The following is a 24,045-nucleotide window of genomic DNA, read 5'->3' as shown; positions in this document are numbered from 1 at the left end:
CAGATCACAAGGTCAGGAGATCAAGACCATCCTGGCGAACACGGTGAAACCCCATCTCTACTAAACATACAAAAAAATTAGCGGGGTGTGGTGGCAGGCGCCTGTAGTCCCAACTATTCTGGAGGCTGAGGCAGGAGAATGGCGTGAACCCAGGAGGCGGAGCTTGCAGTGAGCCGAGATCACGACACTGCATTCCAGCCTGGGCGACAGAGCGAGACTCCGTCTCAAAAAAAAAAAAAAAAAAAGCAGCATGAGAATATAGACAGAAACTAAGTTACTCAGTTATCAAGTTGAGCCCTTAACAACTTAATAGATGTAGTTTATGAGGTATACCTTTATATGAATTATATGCAGCTTTCTGTTAAAGTTCTAAAATTTGCCCTGTTAAAAAGAAAAGTGGTTGTGAAACTTTTTTGTAGGAGAGTAGCATCACTAAGTCTCTATATTGGCCATACAAGTAGCACCTGAATTTTTTTTGTTTAATTAACCTTAACTAAAAAACACATACATACATGCTTTTTGGGCAGTTGATTTTATTACAGCCTTTTACTCTCCCTACCCCACTCCATATGCCGCCCCTCCCCACCCCCCACCTGTTTTTTTTGTTGTTGTTGTTTTGTTTTGTGTTGGTTTTTTTTTTTTGAGATGGAGTCTTGCTGTCACCCAGGCTGGAGTGCAGTGGCGCGATCTCAGCTCACTGCAAGCTCCGCCTCCCGGGTTCACGCCATTCTCCTGCCTCAGCCTCCTGAGTAGCTGGGACTACAGGCGCCCACCACCACGCCCGGCTAATTTTTGTATTTTTAGTAGAGACGGGGTTTCACCGTGTTAGCCAGGATGGTCTCGATCTCCTGACCTCGTGATCCGCCCACCTCGGCCTCCCAAAGTGCTGGGATTACAGGCGTGAGCCACCGCTCACGATCTATAACCTAGATCTCCACTAATTAGTAACCTACCAGTGGCATCTGTGTTACTGTTCACAGTACATGAAATATGCAAGCAAAGTTGGCTACATAAGAAAATACATTTCAAATACCTTCAAAACTCAAAAAGAACACACACAATTACGTATTTTATCATTTTATTAGGAATAATTCCAAATGGGTTATGAAGAAAATGTATTCATCGAATTTGATGAGTTTTCCAAAAACTCTTAAGATATGTCTGCCCAATAAACAAAACATCAGCAGAACTATCATATACTGAGCAAAAAATCAGGCTGATAACAAAAGCAACATGCAACATAAAAAAGACACAATATAAAGGAAGACAATCTGCTGAGTATTAAAAACCATCTAAATATCAATTCTTTGCAACCAGCACAGAACTAATTAGCTATCAAATCCAAACCCCGCCATGGTTAAGTTTGGCTGATGTAGGCCAGGAGTCAATGTAGGGGGAAAAATTTCCTCAGTGCAAGAGAGCTGAGTAGTGTTTTGGATCTTTCTCTGGCTGGTACAAGCAGTATTAGAAAATCTTTTTGGCAAGGGAGAGAAATAAATACAAATGGAATGCTACATTTTTAAATTAGCAAACTGTCTCAGGAATGATAAAGGTATCAGTAAAGTAGCAAGGGGATAACTTTAAAACATTATTTGTCTGGGGCTCAAAAAACACTCAAAACAATTTATTTAAAGGTTTCACAAGAGCTATGTCCAGGCATTTACACTTATGGGAAGTAAAATTAAAAGAGGATACTTTTTTCCCAAGGAGAATTTCTTTAAAACCAAGCACATTGCTAAATAGCAACATTATACTTGGTAAACAATAATTGGCAACAAAATAAGTTTAATATTCTGCCCAAACCAGTCCCAGATACTGTTTAATAACCAAGATACAAACTAATTTTGTTGTAACAAGCCTAGACCAATTTTATCAAACATGTCCTTGGTTAGATATCCAATTTCATTTAACGTTTTGAAAGCTCATTTGACAGCCAGTCAAGTCCTTCATACAGACCAGTTCCTTGTGTTGCACAAGTGGCTTGAACATACCACTGTAAAGAAAAGACAAGAAAATACTTGATTAATAAAGATAATATGGCCGGGCGCGGTGGCTCACGCTTGTAATCCCAGCACTTTGGGAGGCCGAGGCGGGCGCATCACGAGGTCAGGAGATCGAGACCACAGTGAAACCCCGTCTCTAGTAAAAATACAAAAAAATTAGCCGGGCGTGGTGGCGGGCGCCTGTAGTCCCAGCTACTCGGAGAGGCTGAGGCAGGAGAATGGCGTGAACCCGGGAGGCAGAGCTTGCAGTGAGCCGAGATTGCGCCACTGCACTCCAGCCTGGGTGACAGAGCGAGACTCCGTCTCAAAAAAAAAAAAAATAATAATAATAATAATAAAGATAATATATAACACCGGTGTTTAAAGAAAAAACTTTCTTAATCAAATTTAAGAGTCTTTTCACACTTCTTGATCCTCACAAAACTCTCCCATATTTAAAGCTACTTCTGGCTGGGCGTGGTGGCTTACACCTATAAATCCCAGCACTTTGGGAGGTGGAGATGGGAGGATCACTTGAGCTTAGTAGTTCGAGACCAGCCTGGGTAACATGGTGAGACTCTGTCTCTATTTTTTTAAATTATTTTTTAAAAATAAAGCCACTTCTACCTATTCTGGAGGTTGCAGTGAGCCGAGGCTGTGCCACTGCACTCCAGCCTGGGCGACAGAGTGAGACTCCGTCTCAATCAATCAAGCTACTTCTGCCTATTCATTATATTTAGACAAGATTTTACCCCCTCAGTCATTCAGCTTTCTTTTCAGTGCTGGTTTTTGGTTCCCTTTTAGTAAACTTTCTACCACTTAATCTGAAAAGAGATATCATGGGGAAATTAGTAACTAATAAACTACCCATCTGGTTTTTATAACTCTCGTTTCTCATAAAACTAAACTCAAAGTAGAAGAGGCAAATTTTTGAAAGAGTAGGGTTTGTTAGGCCGGGCGTGGTGGCTCACGCCTGTAATCCCAGCACTTTGGGAGGTCAAGGCGGGTGGATCACGAGGTCAGGAGATCGAGACCTTCCTGGCTAACGCAGTGAAACCCCGTCTCTACTAAAAATACAAAAAATTAGCCAGGCGTGGTGGTGGGCACCTGTAGTCCCAGCTACTCAGGAGGCTGAGGCAGGAGAATGGCGTGAACCCAGAAGGCGGAGCTTGCAGTGAGCCGAGATCGTGCCACAGCACTCCAGCCTGGGTGACAGAGCGAGACTCCATCTCAAAAAAAAAAAAAAAAAAAAAAAGAAAGAGTAGGGTTTGTTGATATTTTAAGGGCAAGCTTTTCTGACAATTTCAGTATCTTTAGTCTCATGCATTCCAAAAAGTTCTTGCTTTTAAATGGCAATGAATGTTATCTCTAGTAACTGTGTGAAAGTATCAAAACAACCTAGAAAACAATTTACATTTAAGGCATAGTTTACTTTTATTAATTTTTTTGACCAGTTTAATGTTGCAAGGTCACTGCAGGTATACCATGTTGCCAATTATTTGAATACCAAATCTCAGTAACCTAGGAGGCTGGGGAAAGGCTCAAATTCATACCTTCACAGCATGGAAAACTTGTATCATTTACAGTTAGTGTAGCTTGCTTATTTATTGATTGATTGTTTTGAGGCAGAGTACTCACTCTGTTGCCCAGGCTGGAGTGCAGTGGCGTGATCTCGGCTCACTACAACCTCTGCCTCACAGGCTCAAGAGATTCTTGTGCCTTCAGCCTCCCAAGTAGCTGGGGTTACAGGCATGCACCACCACGCCCAGCTAATTTTTGTAATTTTAGTAGAGACAGTTTTACTATGTTGCCCAGGCTGGTCTCGAACTCCTGGTCTCAAGTGATCCACCCACCTTCACCTCCCAAAGTGCTGGGATTACAGGTGTGAGCCACCACACCTGGCCCAGTTTATGTTCTTCAAATCAGCCTGAGATATCTCAAACAGGCAATAGGTTTTTTTGTTTGTTTGTTTTTTGTTTTTGACAGGGAGTCTCGCTCTGTCACCCAGGCTGGAGTGCAGTGGCGTGATCTCGGCTCACTGCAACCTCTGCCGCCTGGGTTCAAGTGATTCTCCTGCCTCAGTCTCCAGAGTAGCTGGGCTTGCAGGTGCCTGCCACTGCGCCTAATTTTTTTGTAGTTTTTAGTAGAGATGGGGTTTCATCATCTTGGCCATGCTGGTCTTGAATTCCTGACCTCGTGATCCACCCACCTCAGCCTCCCAAAGTGCTGGGATTATAGGCGTGAGCCACTGCACCCAGCCTGCAATAGGTTCTTTGTTGTTTGTTTCATTTTTTACCATAGCCACAGTATTTCCCTTATTTACAGGTTAATGCAAAACTACTGTAAAAAGCCTATGACACCAAGTTTCTGATAATTTATCTCCATCACTGAATCACTGATCTACAATGATAAGCAATTTTAGAGAGGTACAAATTTTTTTTTTTTTTTTTTTTTTTTTTAAAGAAACAGTCTTGCTCTGTCACCCAGGCTGGGGTGCAATGGGCACAATCACAGCTCTCTGCAGCCTCCAACTTCTGGGTTCAAACAGTCCTCCCACCTCAGCCTCCCAAGTAGCTGGGACTAAAGGCACAGGCCACCACACCCAGCTAATTTTTATTTTTGTAGAGATAGAGTTTTGCTTTGTTGCCCGGGCTGGTTTGGAACACCTGGCCTCAAGCAATCCTCCTGCCTTGGCTTCCCAAAGTGTTGGGATTACAGGTGTGAGCTGTGGGACCTGGTCTCCTCGATAAGCTGTTATGTTAACAAGCAAATAAGGCTGGGCACCATGGCTGGAATCCCAGCGCTTTGGTAGGCTGAGATAGTGAGAGGATTGCTTGAGTCCAGGAGTTCAAGACCAGCCTAGCAACAAAGTGAGACCCACCCCCCCATCTCCACTTTTTTTTTTTTTTTTTTTGAGACTGAGTTTTGCTCTTGTTGCCCAAGCTGGAGTGCAGTGGTGTGATCGAGACTCACCGCAACCTCCACCTCCCGGGTTCAAGTGATTCTCCTGCCTCAGCCTTCCTGAGTAGCTGGGATTACAGGCATGCGCCACCACACCTGGCTAATTTTGTATTTTTAGTAGAGACAGGGTTTCTCCCTGGTTGGTCAGGCTGGTCTTGAACTCCCGACCTCAGATGATCCGCCCATCTAGGCCTCCCAAAGTGTTGGGATTACAGGCATGAGCCACCGCGCCCAGCCCCCCATCTCCACTTTTAAAACAAGCAAACAAACATTACTGGACCCTTAATAAGAAAGCCAGATTTCAAAATATTTGCTGTAGGGTTACTTAAAAGATACAAAATGAAAATTAAGACTATCAATAATCTTCTTTCCATTCCTTCCACCTCCCCCTTCAAAAAAAAAAAAAGAAAAATTAAACTATCAATAATCTTTAGACCTATTCTACAGTAGTTTTCTGTATCTTTACAAAAATCAAATAAAGGTATTTAAAGTTTATTGCCATATTTTTAAATAAATGATGTACTCATTATTTGTCCAAAGGAGATAATAAATGTTTAAACTGAATACTAGCTTACACAACTATCCTAGTAAGTCTTAATAGTCAAGAGATTAATATCAACCTCCAAATACTTACTGTTCTGTTACGAAGAGACTGAAGCCCTAGTTTATCTGTCATTTCACTGATGGCCATAGCATTTGGCAAATCCTGTTTGTTTGCAAAAAGTAGCAGCACTGCATCTCTCAACTCATCTACCAGAAGCTGGAAATAAAAGGTAAGGCATTAACAACCACCAACTGGAATCCGATTTTTGAAACTGTCTTCCTATATATACTTTACTCAGCATTGAATACATTATTAAACATTAACCTAATTTCTCAACACAAAGTTCACTCTTACAACTGAAGTCTCATATCCTTCAGTTTTTAAATCCAGAGCAAACAATCATATGCCTTCAAGTAAGACAGAACTGTTTTCCAAGTCAGTCATCCTACACCCCATTAAAGCAAATCGCTCATCATTCAGCCTTCATGATTACCCATTGTCAGGACTGATAAGGGCAAGAAACACATATGGGAGTAAAATGTTTATGGCAAGCTCTTACGGTACTTAGTAGCAGAAGTACTTAGATAGATGATGATTCTTTTCGGACTTCTAATCCTTTCCAACAACAGTGGGACAATAACACAATTATCTGGGTGTTGGCAGTATCATGAAAAATACAAAAAAAAAGTACCAAGAACAGAAGTTGCACTGATGCATGATGCAATATAAATGAACCCTGAAAAATTATGCTAAGTGAAAAAAGTCACAAAAGAACACATTGTATGTTTTCATTTATATGAATGTCCAGAATAGGTGACTGTATAAAGACAGAGTAATTAGTGGCTGTCAGAGGCTGGGAGTGTGGTGTAGGCGAGGAAGGAAATGGGAGTGACTGCTAATGGTTCCAAGATTTCTTTGGGGGTGATGAAAATTTTCTAGTATTAGATTGTGATGACGGTTGTATGTATGCTAAAACAACTATGTATGCTAAAAGCCATTGATATGCACATTTTAAAAGGATGACATTTATAGTATGTGAAGTATGTCTCAACAAAGTTTTTTTTTTTGTTTTTTTTTTTTTAAGAGGGAAAGCTGGTGACATTTGACTCAGGCAAAAATCCAACAACGACTTAGTTACACATATACTGGCACAATGGTTTTACAAACTGCCCTCTAATCTTAGGAGGAATTAATGAGAATTAAGATTTCATTTCAGTAAATATTTTATGGCTACAAGTTTAAAATCATGACAAGGATTCTCAGCAGTCTTCCTCCATTTAGTACATTTAACAACATGAACACATGAAAACATGAATCCAATCTATGGCAAGGCTGCAAAATGCCACTGTGAACCAAACATTTGTCTCTACTTTCAGAAGGAATTCCTTATCCTTAAATGGTTACTATTAAAAAACATTTCTGAAGTAATTATTGGCACAGCATAGAGAAAATGGAACCGATGACCTTGGGAACAAAACATCTGAACCAAGATTCCTAGGGTCAAAACTGCTACAGCACTATAGATTTGCTATCTGTAAAATAAGGGACTGAGCTAAATCAGCTATCCTCAGCCAGAGATAGGCATCAAGATTACCCATGAGGCATTCTAAAAAAACACAACGCTGCTCTGCCTTCCTCCCAACTTACTGAAGTAGCTACTCTGCCATGTGTTTTTTAAAACGCTCTATAAGAGATTTTGAAGTACATTATTAAGAACCTGTGAATAATATAGTTTCTTAAGTTTATTTCTAGCCCCCCAAATCCATTTGTGTAATCTAATCATAGTCAAAATGTACTAAAACACCACCAGTTTCACCCAGAAAAGCACACCTTGAAAATGATGAATTTAAAGTATATTCTTACCATTTTCTGCAGCTCATCTGCTACTTCCTGAATTCTTTCACGATCATTGCTATCTACCACAAAAATAAGACCCTGGGGAAAAATTGTTTCAGTAAATTTTAACAGTTAAACGACACTCTCTATATGAAACAGAAGTGTAGGCAGCAAAATGGTACCAATGGTTAGACATTAGGAGGAAAATGTCTCTTTAAAAGTAAGAATTTAAGGCTATAATGCTAAAAACGGATTTGAGAACTTTTGTAAGTTTAATTTATTAGTGCTATTTCAAATCTAAAAAATTTTTATTCTTCACCAATTAACTACTTTTCTCGACTACCCTAAGAATAAATTGTATCTATTTTCCCCCTTCCCTCTGCACTCTCACATTTAAGTGCAGGTACCAAAATAGCCACAAAGTAGGAACAAAAAGAAAAATAACAAATCAAGGATCCTAAAGAATCGTGAATTTGGCCAGGCATGGTGGCTCATCCTGTAATCCCAGCACTTTGGGAGGCCAAGGCAGTCAAACGATCAGGCCTGAAATTGCTTGAACTCAGGAGTTCGAGACCAGCCTGGGCAACATGGCGAAAGGTCACCTCTACAAAAACATACAGAAATTAGCCAAGTGTGGTTGTGCATGCCTTTAGTCCCAGCTACTTGGGAGATGAGGTGGGAGGGATCATGAGCCCGAGAGACGGAGGTTGCAGGGAGCTGAGATCGCGCCACTGCACTGCAGCCTGGGTGGCAGAGCGAGACCCTATCTCAAAAAACAAACAAAAAAAACCCATGAATTTACTAACTGAATTAGCTTACTGACTCAAAGGCATGTACAGAGTGTAATAAAAGGGGGGTGGGATAGCGGGAGTGTGTACACTTTTTTTTTTTTTTTTTTTTTTTTTGAGACGGAGTCTCACTGTCACCCAGGCTGGAGTGCAGTGGCGCAATCTCGGCTCACTGCAAGCTCCGCCTCCCAAGTTCATGCCATTCTCCTGCCTCAGCCTCTCCGAGTAGCTGGGACTACAGGCGCCCGCCACCACGCCCATATAATTTTTTTGTATTTTTAGTAGAGACGGGGTTTCACCGTGGTCTTGATCTCCTGACCTCGTGATCCGCCCGCCTCGGCCTCCCAAAGTGCTGGGATTACAAGCGTGAGCCACCGCGCCCGGCCTACACTACAGTTTTTATCTGCTTCATCCTGGAAGGAAAAAATTAACTTGCTTCAGAATGCTGCCTGACAACTCTAGATCAGGAGGACATGTTAAGAAAATGATAGCAAGAAAAATCCAAGACTGGGCGCAGTGGCTCACTCCTGTAATCCCAGCACTTTGGGAAGCCAAGGCAGGAGGATCACTGGAGCCCAGCAGTTTGAGACCAGCCAGGACAATATGGCAAAACCCTATCTCTTAAAAAAAAAATAGAAAAATTCAAGATTTACTTGATCGAGTAAGACATTCTTTAAAAAAAGGAAGGTAGTATCAATTCTTAGAGATACAAATATTAGCTTCTTTTCTCAGACAGGGTCTCAACTCTGTTGCCTAGGAGCACAGTGGCGCAGTCTTGGCTCAGTGCAGCCTTGACCCCCTGGGCTCGAATGATCCTCCCGCCTCAGCCTCCCAAGTAGCTGGGACTACAGGTGCATGCCACCACACCTAATTTTTCTATTTTTTGTAGAGATGGGGTTTCACCATGTTGCCCATGTGGTCTTGAACTCCTGGACTCAAGTGATCTACTCATCTTGGCCTCCCAAAGTGTTGGGATTACAGGCATGAGCCATGGCACCTGGCTCATTATTAGAATTCTATACTACAAGATAAATGGAAGGAATTAGGAAGCAATTAATTGAACTGTTTTTCTAAAAACTTTCAAATGGGAAAGTATAGAATTTTCAGCTAGAAAAAGGGGGCAAAAATAAAAATAATAAAATAATAAAAAAGAAAAAAAGATAAACCCTGACTCCTAAAGTACTTTTGATCATGTCACTTATCACAGATTGTCTTGCACTACTGATTTATGTAAGTAACTAGGCTGGGTGCAGTGGCTTTCGCCTGTAATCCCAGCATTCTGGGAGGCCAAGACAGGTGGATCACCTGAGATCAGGAGTTTGAGACCAGCCTGGTGAAACCCCATCTCTACTAAAAATACAAAAATTAGCCGGGCATGGTGGCACACCTGTAATCCCGGTTACTTGGCAGGCGGAGGCTGCAGTGAGCTGATATTGCGCCATTGCACCCCAGCCTGGGCGACAAGAGCAAACTACACCATTAAGGGCAAAGGACTATACTACATCTTTTTTTTTTTTTTTTTTTTTTTTTTTGAGACAGAGTCTCGCTCTGTCGCCCAGGCTGGAGTGCAGTGGCGCCATCTCAGCTCACTGCAAACCCCTCCTCCCAGTTTCAAATAATTCTCCTGCCTCAGCCTCCTGAGTAGCGGGGATTACAGGCGCCCACCATTACACCTGGCTAATTTTTGTATTTTTAGTAGATGGAATTTTACTATGTTGGCCAGGTTAGTCTTGAACTCCTGACCTCAGGTGATCCACCTGCTTTGGCCTCCCAAAGTGCTAGGATTACAGGTGTGAGCCACCGCGCCCAGCCCCATCCTACATCATTTTCTATTTACCTCTCAGGATTCTCACAGTACTGGGCTCTCCAGGGGCATCTAAGACTTATTTTACATCCATTAAATGACAATTTCCTTTGTTTTACCAAATTATAAGTCCATTTCCTTTATCTCTGCTGGAAACCATAACTTAATTTTTTTATTTTATTTTACACTGCATCTACACCACCTGGAAAACCATCACTTTAAATATCCTATCCTTTGAGAAAACTTTTGGCTGGCATGGCACCTCTAATCCCACCACTTTGGGAGGCTGGGGTGGGAGGATCACATGAGGTCAGGAGTTCAAGATCAGCCTGGGCAGAGTAAGACCCTGTCTCTACAAAAAAAATTAAAATTTTAGTAGGGCGTGGTGGCACATGTCTATAGTCCTAGCTACTTAGGAAGCTGAGAAGGGAGGATCACATGAGCCCAGGAGATTGACTGAAGCTGCAGTGAGCCATGATCATGCCACTGCACTCTAGCCTGGGCAACAGGGTGAGGCCCCATCTCAAAAACAAAAAATAACGTTTGATGCTTTGGGAGCCAATATAGTGTGGTGGGAAGACAGACTCAAATTCAAATCTTACACTACTTGTTATATATATTACCTAATCCTTGAATATGCCTCATCTAAATAAAATAAAAATACTACTAACTTCATAAGCTTATTAAAGATTAAATGCAATCACAGAGGTATAAAAGATCTATCACTGTTCTTGGCTGATCATGGGCATTTATTTAGCAAATATGTCTCCTCCTTTCCATATTTCAAAAGCTACTCCTTTTTAGAACCAAACCTTCCATTTTTTTGTTTCTTCTTTTTTTCAAAAAAGAGGAAAGGTCTCCTTTTGTCCCCCAGGCTGGAGTACAGAGGCACAACCATAGCTCACTTCAGCCTCCAACTCCTGTGCTCAGGTGATCCTCCCACCTCAGCCTCTCAAGTAGCTGGGACTACAGGAGTATGTCACCATGCCCAGGTAATTTTTTTTTAATTTTTTTTTGTAGAGACAGGGTTTCACTCTGTTGCCTGGACTGGTCTTGAACTGCTAATGACCTCAAGTGATCCTCATGTCATGGCCTCCCAAAGTGTTGGTGTTTCAGGCATAAGCCATAGCACCCGGTCCTGAAACCTACCCTTTACAAGAGGTAATGCCCCTAAAAGGGACTTAATTTTATCTTGACTACTAACTTTCCATTTTTATTCTTTTTTTTTTTTTTTTTTTAAATGTAAAGACAGGGCCTTGCTATGTTCCCCAGGCTGGCCTCAAACTCCTGAGCTCAAGCGATCCTCCCAACTCAGCCTCCCAAAGTTCTGAGAGTACAGGCATGAGCCACTGCACCCAGCCTTTATTTGTTTTAAAATGCAAATAATGCTATCAGTCCCAAAGTAACATTATTGAGAAGGAGAATTATTTTAGGAATTAATCCCTAATTATTTTCTTCCTGGAACAGCCTAGAATCAAGAGTGAAGAAAAGCTAGGATTCTACAGATAAGCCCAGCTGCTATGAGATTATTTTGAAAGCCAAATATTTGCTTATTTACAATGGCAAATTAGTTGGAATTATCTCATAAGAGGAATTTACTACACACTGTGCCATGGTTTGTTAGTACAAGTTAGAAACATGGTTAAAGCTATAGTTTCTTTTAAATTTTATAGCTAGAAGAACTGATCAGTAATGCTGGGAATGCAAGCTAAGAGCTTAGCTTTGATTCTATCAGGTAACACATAAAGCTTTCTCCAGCTAGCGTGAACTCCCTAGGAAGTAGTACTTGGACTTTTAATTCTAAGGTGGTCCAAAGAGGCCAGAATTGGGTCTAATCTCAAATTAAGAATGCAAAGTAAATTACAAAGCATTCTAAACAAATCTAGGGATAAACCCAGGGTTACCCTTGGTCAAGAATTATTAGGCTTAAGGATTAGCAAGGTTTTACTTCATATCTAACTCTTTCAAAATATATTGGCTAAGCGCAGTAGCTCACGCCTGTAATCCCAGCACTTTGGGAAGCCCAGGCAGGTGGATCACATGAGGTCAGGAGATTGAGACCAGCCTGGGCAACATGGTGAAACCCCGTCTCTACTAAAAATACAAAATTAGCCAGGTGTGGTGGCGCATGCCTGAAGTCCCAGCTATTTGGGAGGCTGAGGCAGGAGAATGGCTTGAACCCGGGAGGCAGAGATGCAGTGAGCCAAGATTGCGCCATAGCCTGGGTGACAGGACGAGAACTCCATCTAAAAAAAAATAAAAAAACAGTCTAGATGGTAGAGCACATTAGAGATGAGTATCAAACAACACAGCACTGGTTATATCCTAGTAAACTGAAGCTGCATAATACATACCTGTGAGTTTATTATGCTATTCTATTTGTATGTGTACAGATTGAGTTTCCTTAATCCAAAAATCCAAATCCAAAACTTCCTGAGCACCAACATAACAAAGGAAAAACTCCCTGGAGTATATCGGATTTTGGATTTCTGGATTTAGGATGCTCAACTGGGTACAATGCAAATATTCCAAAACCCCAAAATTCTGAGATCAGAAACAGTGGTTTCTGGTCCCAAGAATTTCGGATAAGGAATGTTCACCTTGTATTTAACATTTTCCATAAGGAAGCTTTTTAAAGCACATGCCTCTGTATCAAATATCTTTTCTAGTCACAGCTATATTGATGACCATAAACATTCTACTTTTTTTTTTTTTTGAGACAGAGTCTCGCTTTGTCGCCCATGCTGGAGTGCAATGGTGCGATCTTGGCTCACCGCAACCTCCACCTGCCGGGTTCCAGCGATTCTCCTGCCTCAGCCTCCTGAGTAGCTGAGATTACAGGTGCGCGCCACCACACCCAGCTAATTTTTGTATTTTTAGTAAAGACGGGGTTTCGCTGTGTTGGTCAGGCTGGTCTTGAACTCCTGACCTCGTGATCCGCCCGCCTCAGCATCCCAAAGTGCTGGGATCACAGGCGTGAGCCACTGCGCCTGGCCTAAACATTCTCATTTTTAAATTAAAAAGTATACCACTTATTTAATATGACATACTATGTAAACCTGGTTGTCCCAGCCACTCACCTAGGGTATTCACTGCCACCTGATGGCAATAAACCCCACTTGTATGCAATGTTTTAAGAAGTTGATAACAAGATGACATTGCAAATCTTAAAGTGGCAGTGATATCACACTTAAAACAAAATTACTAACTTAAGTAGTAAACAAAAACTGACAAGAAATTCCTTGGGTGGTAGAAAAAACAATCGAGGTGGGACCAGGTTAAACAAAGGCAGAGTGAGAACAAACTCTCCCATCTTGGGTAAGTCATTCCAAGTTTCAGTTTCCTCATATGTAAGAGAGTTAGATCAGAACAGTGGTTCTCAGCAGGGAGCAATTTTGCCCCCAGGGGATATTTTGCAGGTGTGGAGAGATTTTTGGCTGCTAGTTGAGGGCAGCTGCTATTGCCGTCTAGTGGGTAGAGGACAAGGATGCCACTAAACAACCTACAATGCATAGAGAGCCCTCCCCATACCCAACAACAAAGAATAACCCAGCCCAAAATGTCAATAGTGCTGTGCTGTAATATACCAGACCAGTAGTATCAGCACAACCCAAGAACTTGCTAGAAATACAGAATCTCAGGCCTTAGCTAGGACCTGTGGACTCAATGTATATTTTTAACAAATACCCAGGTGATTGATACGCATATTAAAGTTTAAGAAACACTACTGTACCTGGATTATATCCCCTAAGATTCTGATTCAAGTGGTCTAGGGGATGATCCAGGTCTTGCGATTTTCAAAGCTCCCCATGTGATTCTTATGTGCCACCCCCAAATTTGAGAACTCCTGTTCTACAGGATCACTAAAGTCTCTTCCATGCCAGTATTATATATACATACTATGTGGCAATATAAAAATATCTTACAAATCAATGCAGCGAACTGACCTTACTGTATTTAATAAAGTAAACAAGTAACTGGGCTAAACAAAGGACTATCAATTGTCTTACATTCATCAGAAACTACAATGACAGTTTATACAGACCTTACTTTCTAAACTAAGATGGAAAGCAAAGAACTATGGATAAGAGACCTAATTCATTCTTGAGAAGTACACCAGCACCCACCCCATCTTCTAAACACTTACCGTAATTGCTTTACAACTCTTCCACCCTATATAAGTTAGTCTTCAAGGCATAAGTGAGAGTCCACTGAAGAATGTGGAAGTGGTGATAAGACAAATGCCAACTCATAGTAAACACCAATATCCAAGTAAATACTAGATACTAATATAAACTTTAGAGCATGAAACCCAAAGAGAAAAGTTATAAAGACATACAGTATCCCTTACCTGGGTATTCTGGAAGTAATGCTTCCAGAGAGGCCTAATTCTATCTTGACCACCAACATCCCATACTGTGAAACAAATGTTCTTATATTCTACTGTTTCCACATTAAAACCTACAAAGAAAAACAAAAATGACCGCTGTGCAGCGTCATTAAGAAAACAAAACCTTTTATTGTGGAATTTTCTTAGAATAGTGTTTTAAAAGTACTTCGTTTTATTTTAAAAAAATATATTTAAACCTAAACATCAACAGAGACAAGGTCTCATTATGTTACGCAGGCTGGTCTTGAACTCCTGGGCTCAAGTGATCCACCTGCCTCGGCCTCCCAAAGTGCTGGGATTACAGGCATGAGCCACCACACCCAGCCTGTTTTAAAAGTACTTCTAAGATAATCAACACGCTTAACAAAAAGACAATCTCAAAACTAGACTGTATATATTTCACTTTACAACACATCATCATGATATAAAGTCATCTGTAAACTTTCTTACCAATGGTAGGAATGGTGGTGACTATCTCCCCTAACTTCAGTTTATACAGAATGGTTGTCTTGCCAGCAGCATCCAATCCAACTAGAAGAAGACATTATAGATTTAAAATCCAGACGAAAAGCACACTCCAAGAAACAATTTTACAATAAATTTATAGTTCAAAAGTAGAAGTTGACTGTTCAAGACAACTTCTAAATGAGTTAGAAATGAAATGATCTTATTTCTGATTCCCAAAGGCAACACTTCCTACAGAAAGCCTTTCCATTCTTCTTTCTAGACCAAGAGAGACAGCATGTACTAGTAAAAGGAAACAAGTATATAGCTGACTTAGGCTCTAATCTCTAGCTTTGCGACTCAAACTAGTTGAGTGACTTTAGGATACTGAGGCCAGAGAAATTAGCCATAAATAAAGGGACTGGATCAGATCATCTAAGATCTCTTCCAATTAAATTCTATGAACTACCAGCATTTTTTGGGGGGCGGGGGGGGCAGGGGAGCGGGGGACATACTCTCGCTCTGTTGTCCAGGCTGGAGTGAAGTGGCATGATCTCAGCACACTGTAACCTCCACCTCCCGGGTTCAAGCAATTCTCCTGCCACAGCCTCCCGAGTAGCTGGGACTACAGGCGCCTACCACCATGCCCAGCTAATTTTTGTATTTTTAGTAGAGACGGGGTTTCACCATGTTGGCCAGGCTGGTCTCAAACTCCTGGCCTCAAGTGATCTGCCAGCCTGGACCTGCCAAAGTGCTGGGATTACAAGCGTAAGCCACCGTGCTCAGCCGTACTACCATTTTTAAAAACACAAATTAGAAGTTGATTCAGACAACATGTAAGTGAATAAAGAATTATCTTAAGATTTGTAAAAATATTTTCTCTTATTTACAGAGTAAAATATGGGTAACAGATTTTGATGCTAAGGGGTAAAAATACAATGGTATAACTACGTCCTAGTGGTTGTAACTATGTTCTAATGAACTTAATATAACTATGTCCTAGTGACCTTATAATGATAATAACGGAAGATGAAGCCAATTTTACCCCTGCTTAAATCGTTTTAACATTAAATGTGCCAAAATGAAAACCAAAGTCTGATTAACCTGTGTTATAAAAATGGCCCTATCATATTACCTAATGTAAATGACGAGTTAATGGGTGCAGCACACCAACATGGCACATGTATACATATGTAACAAACGAGCACGTTGTGCACATGTACCCTAGAACTTAAAGTATAATAATTAAAAAAAAACCCTATCACATTCATCTACAATATAAGTAATATCTAAATTATATATATATTTTCTTGAGACAGAGTATCACTGTGTCACCCAGGCTGAAGTGCAATAGTGCGATCTCAGCTCACTGCAACCTCCATCTCCCAGGTTCAAGCGATTCTCCTACCTCAGCTTCCCAAGTAACTGGGATTACAGGCGCGTGCCACCACACCCCAGCTAATTTGTATTTTTAGTAGAGACGGGGTTTCACCATGTTGGCCAGGCTGGTCTTGAACTCCTGACCTCGGGTGATCTGCCCGCCTCAGCAACTCAAAGTGCTGTGATTACAGGTGTGAGCCACTGTGCCTGGACAAAATTCTTAAAATGATTCATTTGAGGCAGAGGTACAAGTAGGGAGGAATGTGTTTGCTTGTGAAAAAAAAATCCACACTAGAACAAGAGGCTATACCTCCTTTTAGGGTGACAGTGAAGAACAAATTAAATGCTTGTAAGTATGAATCTCTCAAAACCTGAATATTCTGCAGTGTTTGCTAAAGGCCTCACAAATGAAAGATCAATATCTAATAACCTCACTAAATCTATCATTGTTCTTAGGATATCATATCTGGTCACGTGGATTTATCTTATCACAGATTTTCGTATTGATTCAATCGAGTATTGATTTAAGCAAGGACACTTTCTTAATATTTAAATCAAAGCATGACTTAGCTCTCACTTACCTAATTTACATTCCTATGCAAGTAAGTCTATCTTTTATCAGTTCAAAACAGAACTGAAGGCTACAGGCAATTCTGATTCCTTCTACCCTCTTAACAACCCTTTCTACTCTGTACCCTACCAAGAATAACTTTAAGTTCTTTTTGGAGACTCAAGCCTTTTATTCCTTTGTCCTGTAAAACCCTGTTCCCCACTTCGTACTCGGATACAGGTTTATTCCTTCCCAAATACTAGTCAGTGTGATCGGCCCACATCAAGCCCTCATTCATGAGCATAATAATAAAAACCAACTGTTATAAAAGTGTTTTATTTTTTGAGCATGGAACATTATCAAAAAAATCAGAAAACATAATTCTAAAAAATACATAAAAAGGAGCTACATTAAAGTTTGGCATCTTTAGTAACAAGATATAAAACAAGGGGGGGTGGCAAAAAACAACTGGATCTTTAAATGGTTCAACAGAGCTGTCTCTTGAAAGCATCAGATTTTTAAGTTAACCAAAATTAACATTTAAATTCAAATATGAGTAAGCCAAGTCAGAATTGAAACTGAGACGCTGATTAGGAAACACACACACGCAGGCCGGGCGCGGTGGCTCACGCTTGTAATCCCAGCACTTTGGGAGGACGAGGTGGGTGGATCACGAGGTCAGGAGATCGAGACCACGGTGAAACCCCGTCTCTACTAAAAATACAAAAAAATTAGCCGGGCGTGGTGGCAGGCGCCTGTAGTCCCAGCTACTCGGAGAGGCTGAGGCAGGAGAATGGCGTGAACCCGGGAGGCGGAGCTTGCAGTGAGCCCAGATTGCGCCACTGCACTCCAGCCTGGGTGACAGAGCGAGACTCCGTCTCAAAAAAAAAAAAAAAAAAAAGGAAACACACACACACACAAAACTATGGTACCTGCCAGTTATCACCGGAGGTCCAACTGGACCTCAGATTGTCATTTAAAAACAATGTAAGGCCTGGCGCTGTGGCTCATGCCTGTAATCGCAGTACTTTGGGAGGCTGAGGTGGGCGGATCACCTGAGGCCAGGAGTTTGAGACCAGCCTGGCCAACTCTACTAAAAATATAAAAACTAGCTGGATGTGGTGGCACATGCCTATAATCTCAGCTACTCGGGAGGCTGGGGCAGGAGAATTGCTTGAACCCAGGAGGTGGATGTTGCAGTGAGCCGAGATCATGTGATTGCACTCAAGCCTGGACAACAAGAGCGGAACTCGGTCTCAAAAAAAAAAAAGTAAATCCAAAAATATTGACAAAGAACGGAAGAAATCCAAGACAAATCATGATTATATCATTTTAAATTATACAAATACATGTAGGTAATCCAAGTTTTCTTTTAATAGGTTTTTTATGTGCTTGTATGAATATTGTATGAATAATTAGTTTCCTTGCTCCTCTACTGATAGGAATTTTTTTTACCCAAAAACCATGTATTACTTTTATGAAAAGAGAAAGAAAATTGTCCAAGTAGATTTTTTTTTATTAAAATGTTGGGCTGTTTACATTTCCTGATGTATCTTTTTGAAGACGACTGCTTAAGGGCTTTAAATATATAATATTTTACATACTCATTTTACTTTTTTAAAAAGGGAAGTGTTTACAAAATCATGCAACCATTTCTATGTCACCCCAGAATTCAAGGGGAAAAAATAATGCACCCATAATGACTTTTAAGTATCCACAAATTATTTTCTAAATATAAATTGCAAGAAAACAGTTTAATGGCTCACAGCAACACAGAATGTATCTTATGCAGTTGTATCAAAAATAACAATGCTGTATAAATGCAAACTAAGAGTTTTTTAAAAAGGTATTTATAAGCTTTAATGCACGAATTAAACATATACAGTCATCACTTAACACTTATAGTTCTTTACTCAAAAACATATTGGTCCAACAATTTTGAGCCACTTTAGTCATTTCTTATGTATTTCCTTAATGTTGCAATATTTGGCAATGAAATTTCTCCACAAAATGAAAACTATTACCAATTTTCAACTAACCGAGATAAGACTAATCTGTATAGCCCAGCAATGTTCTCCCTCCCCTCCATGTCCACAAACAAGCAACTGTATTTAAAGATGTACTGGAATACTTGTTCTCCTTTACTAGACCTGTACTTTGACCAAAGTGTTACTATAGCAGGAAAACTACCTCAGAAATCTGCCAGCCAGGCAGTCACTCACACCTGTAATCCTAGCACTTTGGGAGGCTGAGGCGGGCGGATCGCTTGAGCCCAGGAGTTTGAAACCAGCCTGGTCAACATAGCGAGATCCATCTTTAAAGAAGAAAAAGTAAATTAGCTGGGAAGCTGTGCATGGTGGCTCACACCTGTAATCCCAGCATGTTGGGAGGCTGAGGCAGGTGGATTGCCTGAGCTCAGGAGTTTGTGACCAGCCTGGACAATATGGCAAAACCCTGTCTCTACAAAAAAAATACAAAAATTAGCCAGGTGTGAGTGGGGCACAGTGGCTCACACCTGTAATCCCAGCACTTTTGGAAGCCAAGGCGGGTGGATCGCCTGAAGTCAGGAGTTAGAGACCAGCCTGACCAACATGGAGAAACCCCGTCTCTACTAAAAATACAAAATTAGCCGGGTGTGGTGGTGCATGCCTGTAATCCCAGCTACTTGGGAGGCTAAGGCAGGAGAATCGCTTGAACCTGAGAGGCAGAGGTTGCAGTGAGCCGAGATCACGCCATTGCACTCCAACCTGGGCAACAAGAGCAAAACTCTGTCTCAAAAAACAAAAAAATTAGCCAGGTGTGATGGCACATGTCTGTAGTCCCAGCTACTGGGGGAGGCTGAGATGGGAGGATCACTTGACCCCAGGAGGTCAAGGCTGCAGTGAGCTGTGATTGCACCACTGTGCTTCAGCCTGGGCAACAGAGTTGAGACCCTGTCTCAAAACAAACAAAAATTCGGCAGGGTATATTCCCAGCTACATGGGAGGCTGAGGCAGGAGGATCCCTTGAGCCCAGGGGATCAAGGCTGCAGCGAGCCATGATCACACCACTACACTTCAGCCTGAGCAACACAGCAAGATCTTGTCTCAAACAAGGCCGGGCCCCGTGGCTCACGCCTGTACTCCCAGCACTTTGGGATGCTGAAGTGGGCGGATCACGAGGTCAGCAGTTCGCCACCAGCCTGGCCAACATGGTGAAACCCGGTCTCTACTAAAAATACAAAAATTAGCTAGGCGTGGTGGCTGGCGCCTGTAATCCCAGCTACTTGGGAGGCTGAGGCACGAGAATCGCTTGAACCTGGGAGGTGGAGGTTACAGTAAGCCCAGACCGCGCCACTGCACTCCAGCCTGGGCAACAGAGCAAGACACTGTCTCAAAAAAACAAACAAAAAAACCCCAAAAAACAAACCTTTGCCCATACTTTCATCAATCACAAAAGACTAAGGAAATGAAAAATAGCAATTCATTTACAATAAATCTTAAGTAAAAAGACCAATATACTATGTGTTCTGGAACATAATCATATATTGTTAAATCTCTTTAAGGAACAGACTGGAAATTCATTTATCACAGTCCGAATTAACTTAACAGTCCACATTAACTTCCGATCCTTTTTCAGACTGCCAACTTTCAGCCACTTAAAACTTAAATATGCTTGCCCTCCTAAAATAATTCTGTCCTCTTGACAAATGAAATCTAAGAAACCCTGAAAGAGAAAATACTTTATGAATGAATCATAAACAATTGATTCACAAAGTGTAAGTATGCTAAGAGGAAAATAAACATGAGCCAATGTATATACTGTTACTCTTTATATACCCTGAAATATTACAGAAGCTTGTGTTTGCAAGCTTTTGATGGTAGTACAGCTCGAAAATAAAACCTCCGGCCGGGCGCGGTGGCTCACGCCTGTAATCCCAGCACTTTGGGAGGCCTGGGTGGGTGGATCACCTGAGGTCAGGAGTTCGAGACCAGACTGGCCAACATGGTGAAACCCCTAATAATACAAAAAATTAGCCAGGCGTGGTGTTGCATGCCTGTAATCCCAGCTACAAGGGAGGCTGAGGCAGGAGAATCCCTTGAACCCGGGAGGTGGAGGTTGCAGTGAGCCGAGATTGCGCCATGCACTCCAGCCTGGGTGACAAGAGCAAAACTCCGTCTCCAAAAAAAAAAAAAAAAAAAGAGAAAATAAAACCTCCTCCGGTAGAAAACAAGCTAATGAACGAACAAGCTTCAACGTTCAAAGTTAGAGGGGCTTCTTTCAGCGTTATTCTAGTCCATGGAGCTCAGCTGTGATGTAGACTGCTCACAGTAAGCGGGAGCGGTTGCTTACTTCAGCCAACTGACAGCCTTTCTCCCTCAGCTGAGCAAAAACACGCCCCCTAAAAAGTAGTTTTTAAAAAGTTAATTTTCTAAAAAGAAATTAAAAAAAATTGTAGTTACTATTTAACAAGGCTACTATAAAATTCAGCGTCATGATGTTCAGTTGTTACTTGAAAATTTATCAGGTATTTTTTAAAAATTCGTTTCTAAAATTTTTTTGCATTAGACCTTAGGCCGGCTAAAAATAAGCTTGAAAACCTAGGAGAATAAACCAAACACATTTAAAGTTTTTGAAAATAGCCAAAGAAATAGAAGATAAGCTCAGTTTTCGGAGAATGAGATTAACAAGGAGGGAAAAACTTGAAACGGAATCCAGCGCAAGGCCAAGTTTAGCAAAGTGAGCGCTGAAGGACTCCAGACTCTTCGGAAACCTTGGGTGCTCCCTGGCCACCGCAACTTCCTGCCCCGGGCGGCTCCAGGCTCCGGGTGGCCGCTGGTTCACATACCAATGGAGTGCGCAGGGACCGTACACGAAACGCAGAGGGGGAGGGAAAAGGCTGGAGTTGCTCTGCCTCCCTCCTGACCGCTGTCCACACCCGGGCAAGAAGATATGCAGATCGCACCCCCAGAAAGGGCCTCCCCAAGTGTTTGCTTCCCAGAGTTGGCTTTCTCCACATCTCTGCCCAATGTTGTCCACCTTCCAATAAGATCAAAGAGAAAAAGCCAAGTCCAGAAAGAAATCTTGCCCGAAGCCCTGTCCCTGTCTCGTCTGGCGACAGATCGGGGGCGGGAGGGGGATCGCTCACCCTCCGCTCCATTGTTCCCCCTTAAGAATTCCTCCCGACCCCCGACCCGGCGCCCCTCCCCCACCACAGCGGGCGGAGGGAAAAACAGGCCCAGAGGCCACCCCAATTGTGGAGACCCTGCCTTTCCCAGGTCCCGCCTCGACTCGCAGCCCCTCACTCACCCATCAAAATGCGCATCTGCTTCTTGCCAAATAGGCGGGAGAAGAGGGAGGAGATAGTGAGGCCCATGGCGGTAGTGGCACTTGTGATGGGCAGAAGCAGAAGGGGTTTGGGGCGACCCCGTGCTTTCTCCTTTCAAGCTCCGAGGCAAACTAAAGAGGAAAGGGAAAGAGCGGAGGAAGAAAGAGGGAGGCAGGTACGTCTCGCTGGCCGCTGTGCCGATGAAGATCCGGCACAGGAATAAGCCGGTAGAGGACCTGCTAGGCGACTGGCGCGGCAGCTCCGGCTCTAGCCTTTAGGCTCTGTCTGTGCCACGTCACGCGGCGGCCGCGGCGACTCCAGCAGCGGCCCGGCCCCTCCAACGCGGACAGAATAGCGTCACCACCGCCCCATCCCCCTGCGCTTCCGGTGCGCCCGAGCCACTGCGCTTGCGCACGCAGGGGATTGGCCAGTTTCGCTGACGTGCATCTCTCGACGACGCCACCGCCCGGACGTGGCTCCAAGAGCCGGGAGAGGCCGGCTGGGGCACATGCGTACTGGGAGACGGACAAAGTCCCACAATACCTCCCTTCCTCACTTCCAAATCAGATTCAGGGTGAGACGTTTCCGCCCGGATGAAGGTATTGTCGGGGTGATAGTCCTTGCTTCCGGAAAGGCGAGCTGAGCATTATGGGTTAGGTGAGGAACCTCGCCCTCTTCTATTACGGTACGCGCGATGGCGATTCCCTGATGCCATGAACTTACATGTCTCACACACGGGACCAGACGCTTGCCTTAGTTAACTCATGAAGACAGGCCCGGCCTTTTGCGGAGAAAAATGGTTAAAAGCTGACTTGTGGGCCGAGAAACTGTGGCACCCTAATGAGCTAGGGCTAGACGCTTCGACCACCACGCCAAGTGATTCTGAAGATCTCTAATTTTGTCAAGGCGAGAGCGCTCCGACACATGTTCATCGGCTGTTGCTTTTTAAAGAGAAGGCAACGAGGAAGTCTTGCTTTTCTTGTACTTTTTTTCCTAGAAGCAGCATGAAAGATTTACTCGTTATGTTGAGGAAGCGGAAAGCCTCTATCACTTTAAAAGTATTTATAATCAGGCCTGGCGCGGTGACTCACCGCGCCCGGCCTGCTACACCTTTTAAAATTCACAACAATGATAAATCTATTAGACTCATTGCCAGGATAAAGATTTAATCTATTTTCCTAGTAGTGCCGTCCTATGTGGTTCTGTAGTTGCTTATTCCAACTAATATATTTCCATAGGATGGAGTTGAATAAGAAAAACTTGCAAACTTTCAGAAACAGTAAGCTATTTTTATATTTTTGAACGCTTTTTGAATAACGCTTCTCTTGGTAGCACTACCTTATCTACCCTTCAGAGACTGTTATTTCTTAGGAGTGGCCCTGGGCAATTAAAAGCAAAAACTTCTGCCCGGGCATAGTGGCTCACGCCTGTAATCCCAGCACTTTAGGAGGCCGAGGCGGGCGGATCACGAGGTCAGGAGATCGAGACCTGGCTAACACGGTGAAACCCAGTCTCTACTAAAAGTAGAATAAATTAACCGGGCGTGGTGGCGGGCGCCTGTAGTCCCAGCTACTCGGGAGGCTGAGGCAGGAGAATGGCGTGAACCCGGGAGGCGGAAGTTGCAGTGAGCGGAGATCGCACCACTGCACTCCAGCCTGGGCGACGGAGTGAGACTCTGTCTTCAAACAAACAAACAAAACCCCAAAAACTTCTTTACTCAGAAGTACCCTCCTTGGCATTGGAGGGTAACATGTAAAGAGTTGCTTAGCAGTTGAATAACTCAAAATTGCATTTTGGAAGCTTGCTAAATGACAGACCTTCTTGTATCCTTTTGTGAACCCTCAAAATCTGAGACAGGTCTCAGTTAATTTAGAGAGTTAATTTTGCCAAAGTTGAGGACACGCGTCCGTGACATAGCCTCAGGAGGTCCTGTAGACATGTGCCCAAGGTGATCAGAGCACAGTTTGGTTTTATACATTCTAGGGAGACATGAGACATAAATCAACATATGTAAGATGAACATTGATTCATTCTGGAAAGACTGGACAACTCAAAGCA

At 42.6% G+C, this 24,045-nt stretch overlaps 2 protein-coding genes across 2 annotated transcripts in view; one reads left to right on the top strand and one right to left on the bottom strand.

Annotated features, from left to right (window-relative positions):
- PDE12 (phosphodiesterase 12) overlaps positions 1-24,045 on the top strand; it is a 92,044-nt gene that overhangs the window by 14,759 nt on the left and 53,240 nt on the right. The gene's annotated exons all lie outside the window — the stretch shown is intronic.
- Positions 1,062-22,387, bottom strand: ARF4 (ADP ribosylation factor 4). Its single transcript, XM_003257224.3, has 6 exons — positions 21,969-22,387; positions 14,756-14,836; positions 14,267-14,376; positions 7,351-7,422; positions 5,578-5,703; positions 1,062-1,993 (listed from the first exon to the last, which is right to left on the bottom strand). Exons 1-6 carry the CDS (start codon positions 22,033-22,035, stop codon positions 1,907-1,909), a joined length of 543 nt encoding a protein of 180 aa, XP_003257272.1. The 5' UTR covers positions 22,036-22,387; the 3' UTR covers positions 1,062-1,906.

Source organism: Nomascus leucogenys, chromosome 4, assembly GCF_006542625.1.
Source record: "Nomascus leucogenys isolate Asia chromosome 4, Asia_NLE_v1, whole genome shotgun sequence".
NCBI classification, from domain to species: domain Eukaryota; kingdom Metazoa; phylum Chordata; class Mammalia; order Primates; family Hylobatidae; genus Nomascus; species Nomascus leucogenys.
The sequence above is the reverse complement of the archived record's forward strand: the minus strand, read 5'-3'. Positions and strand labels throughout refer to the sequence as shown.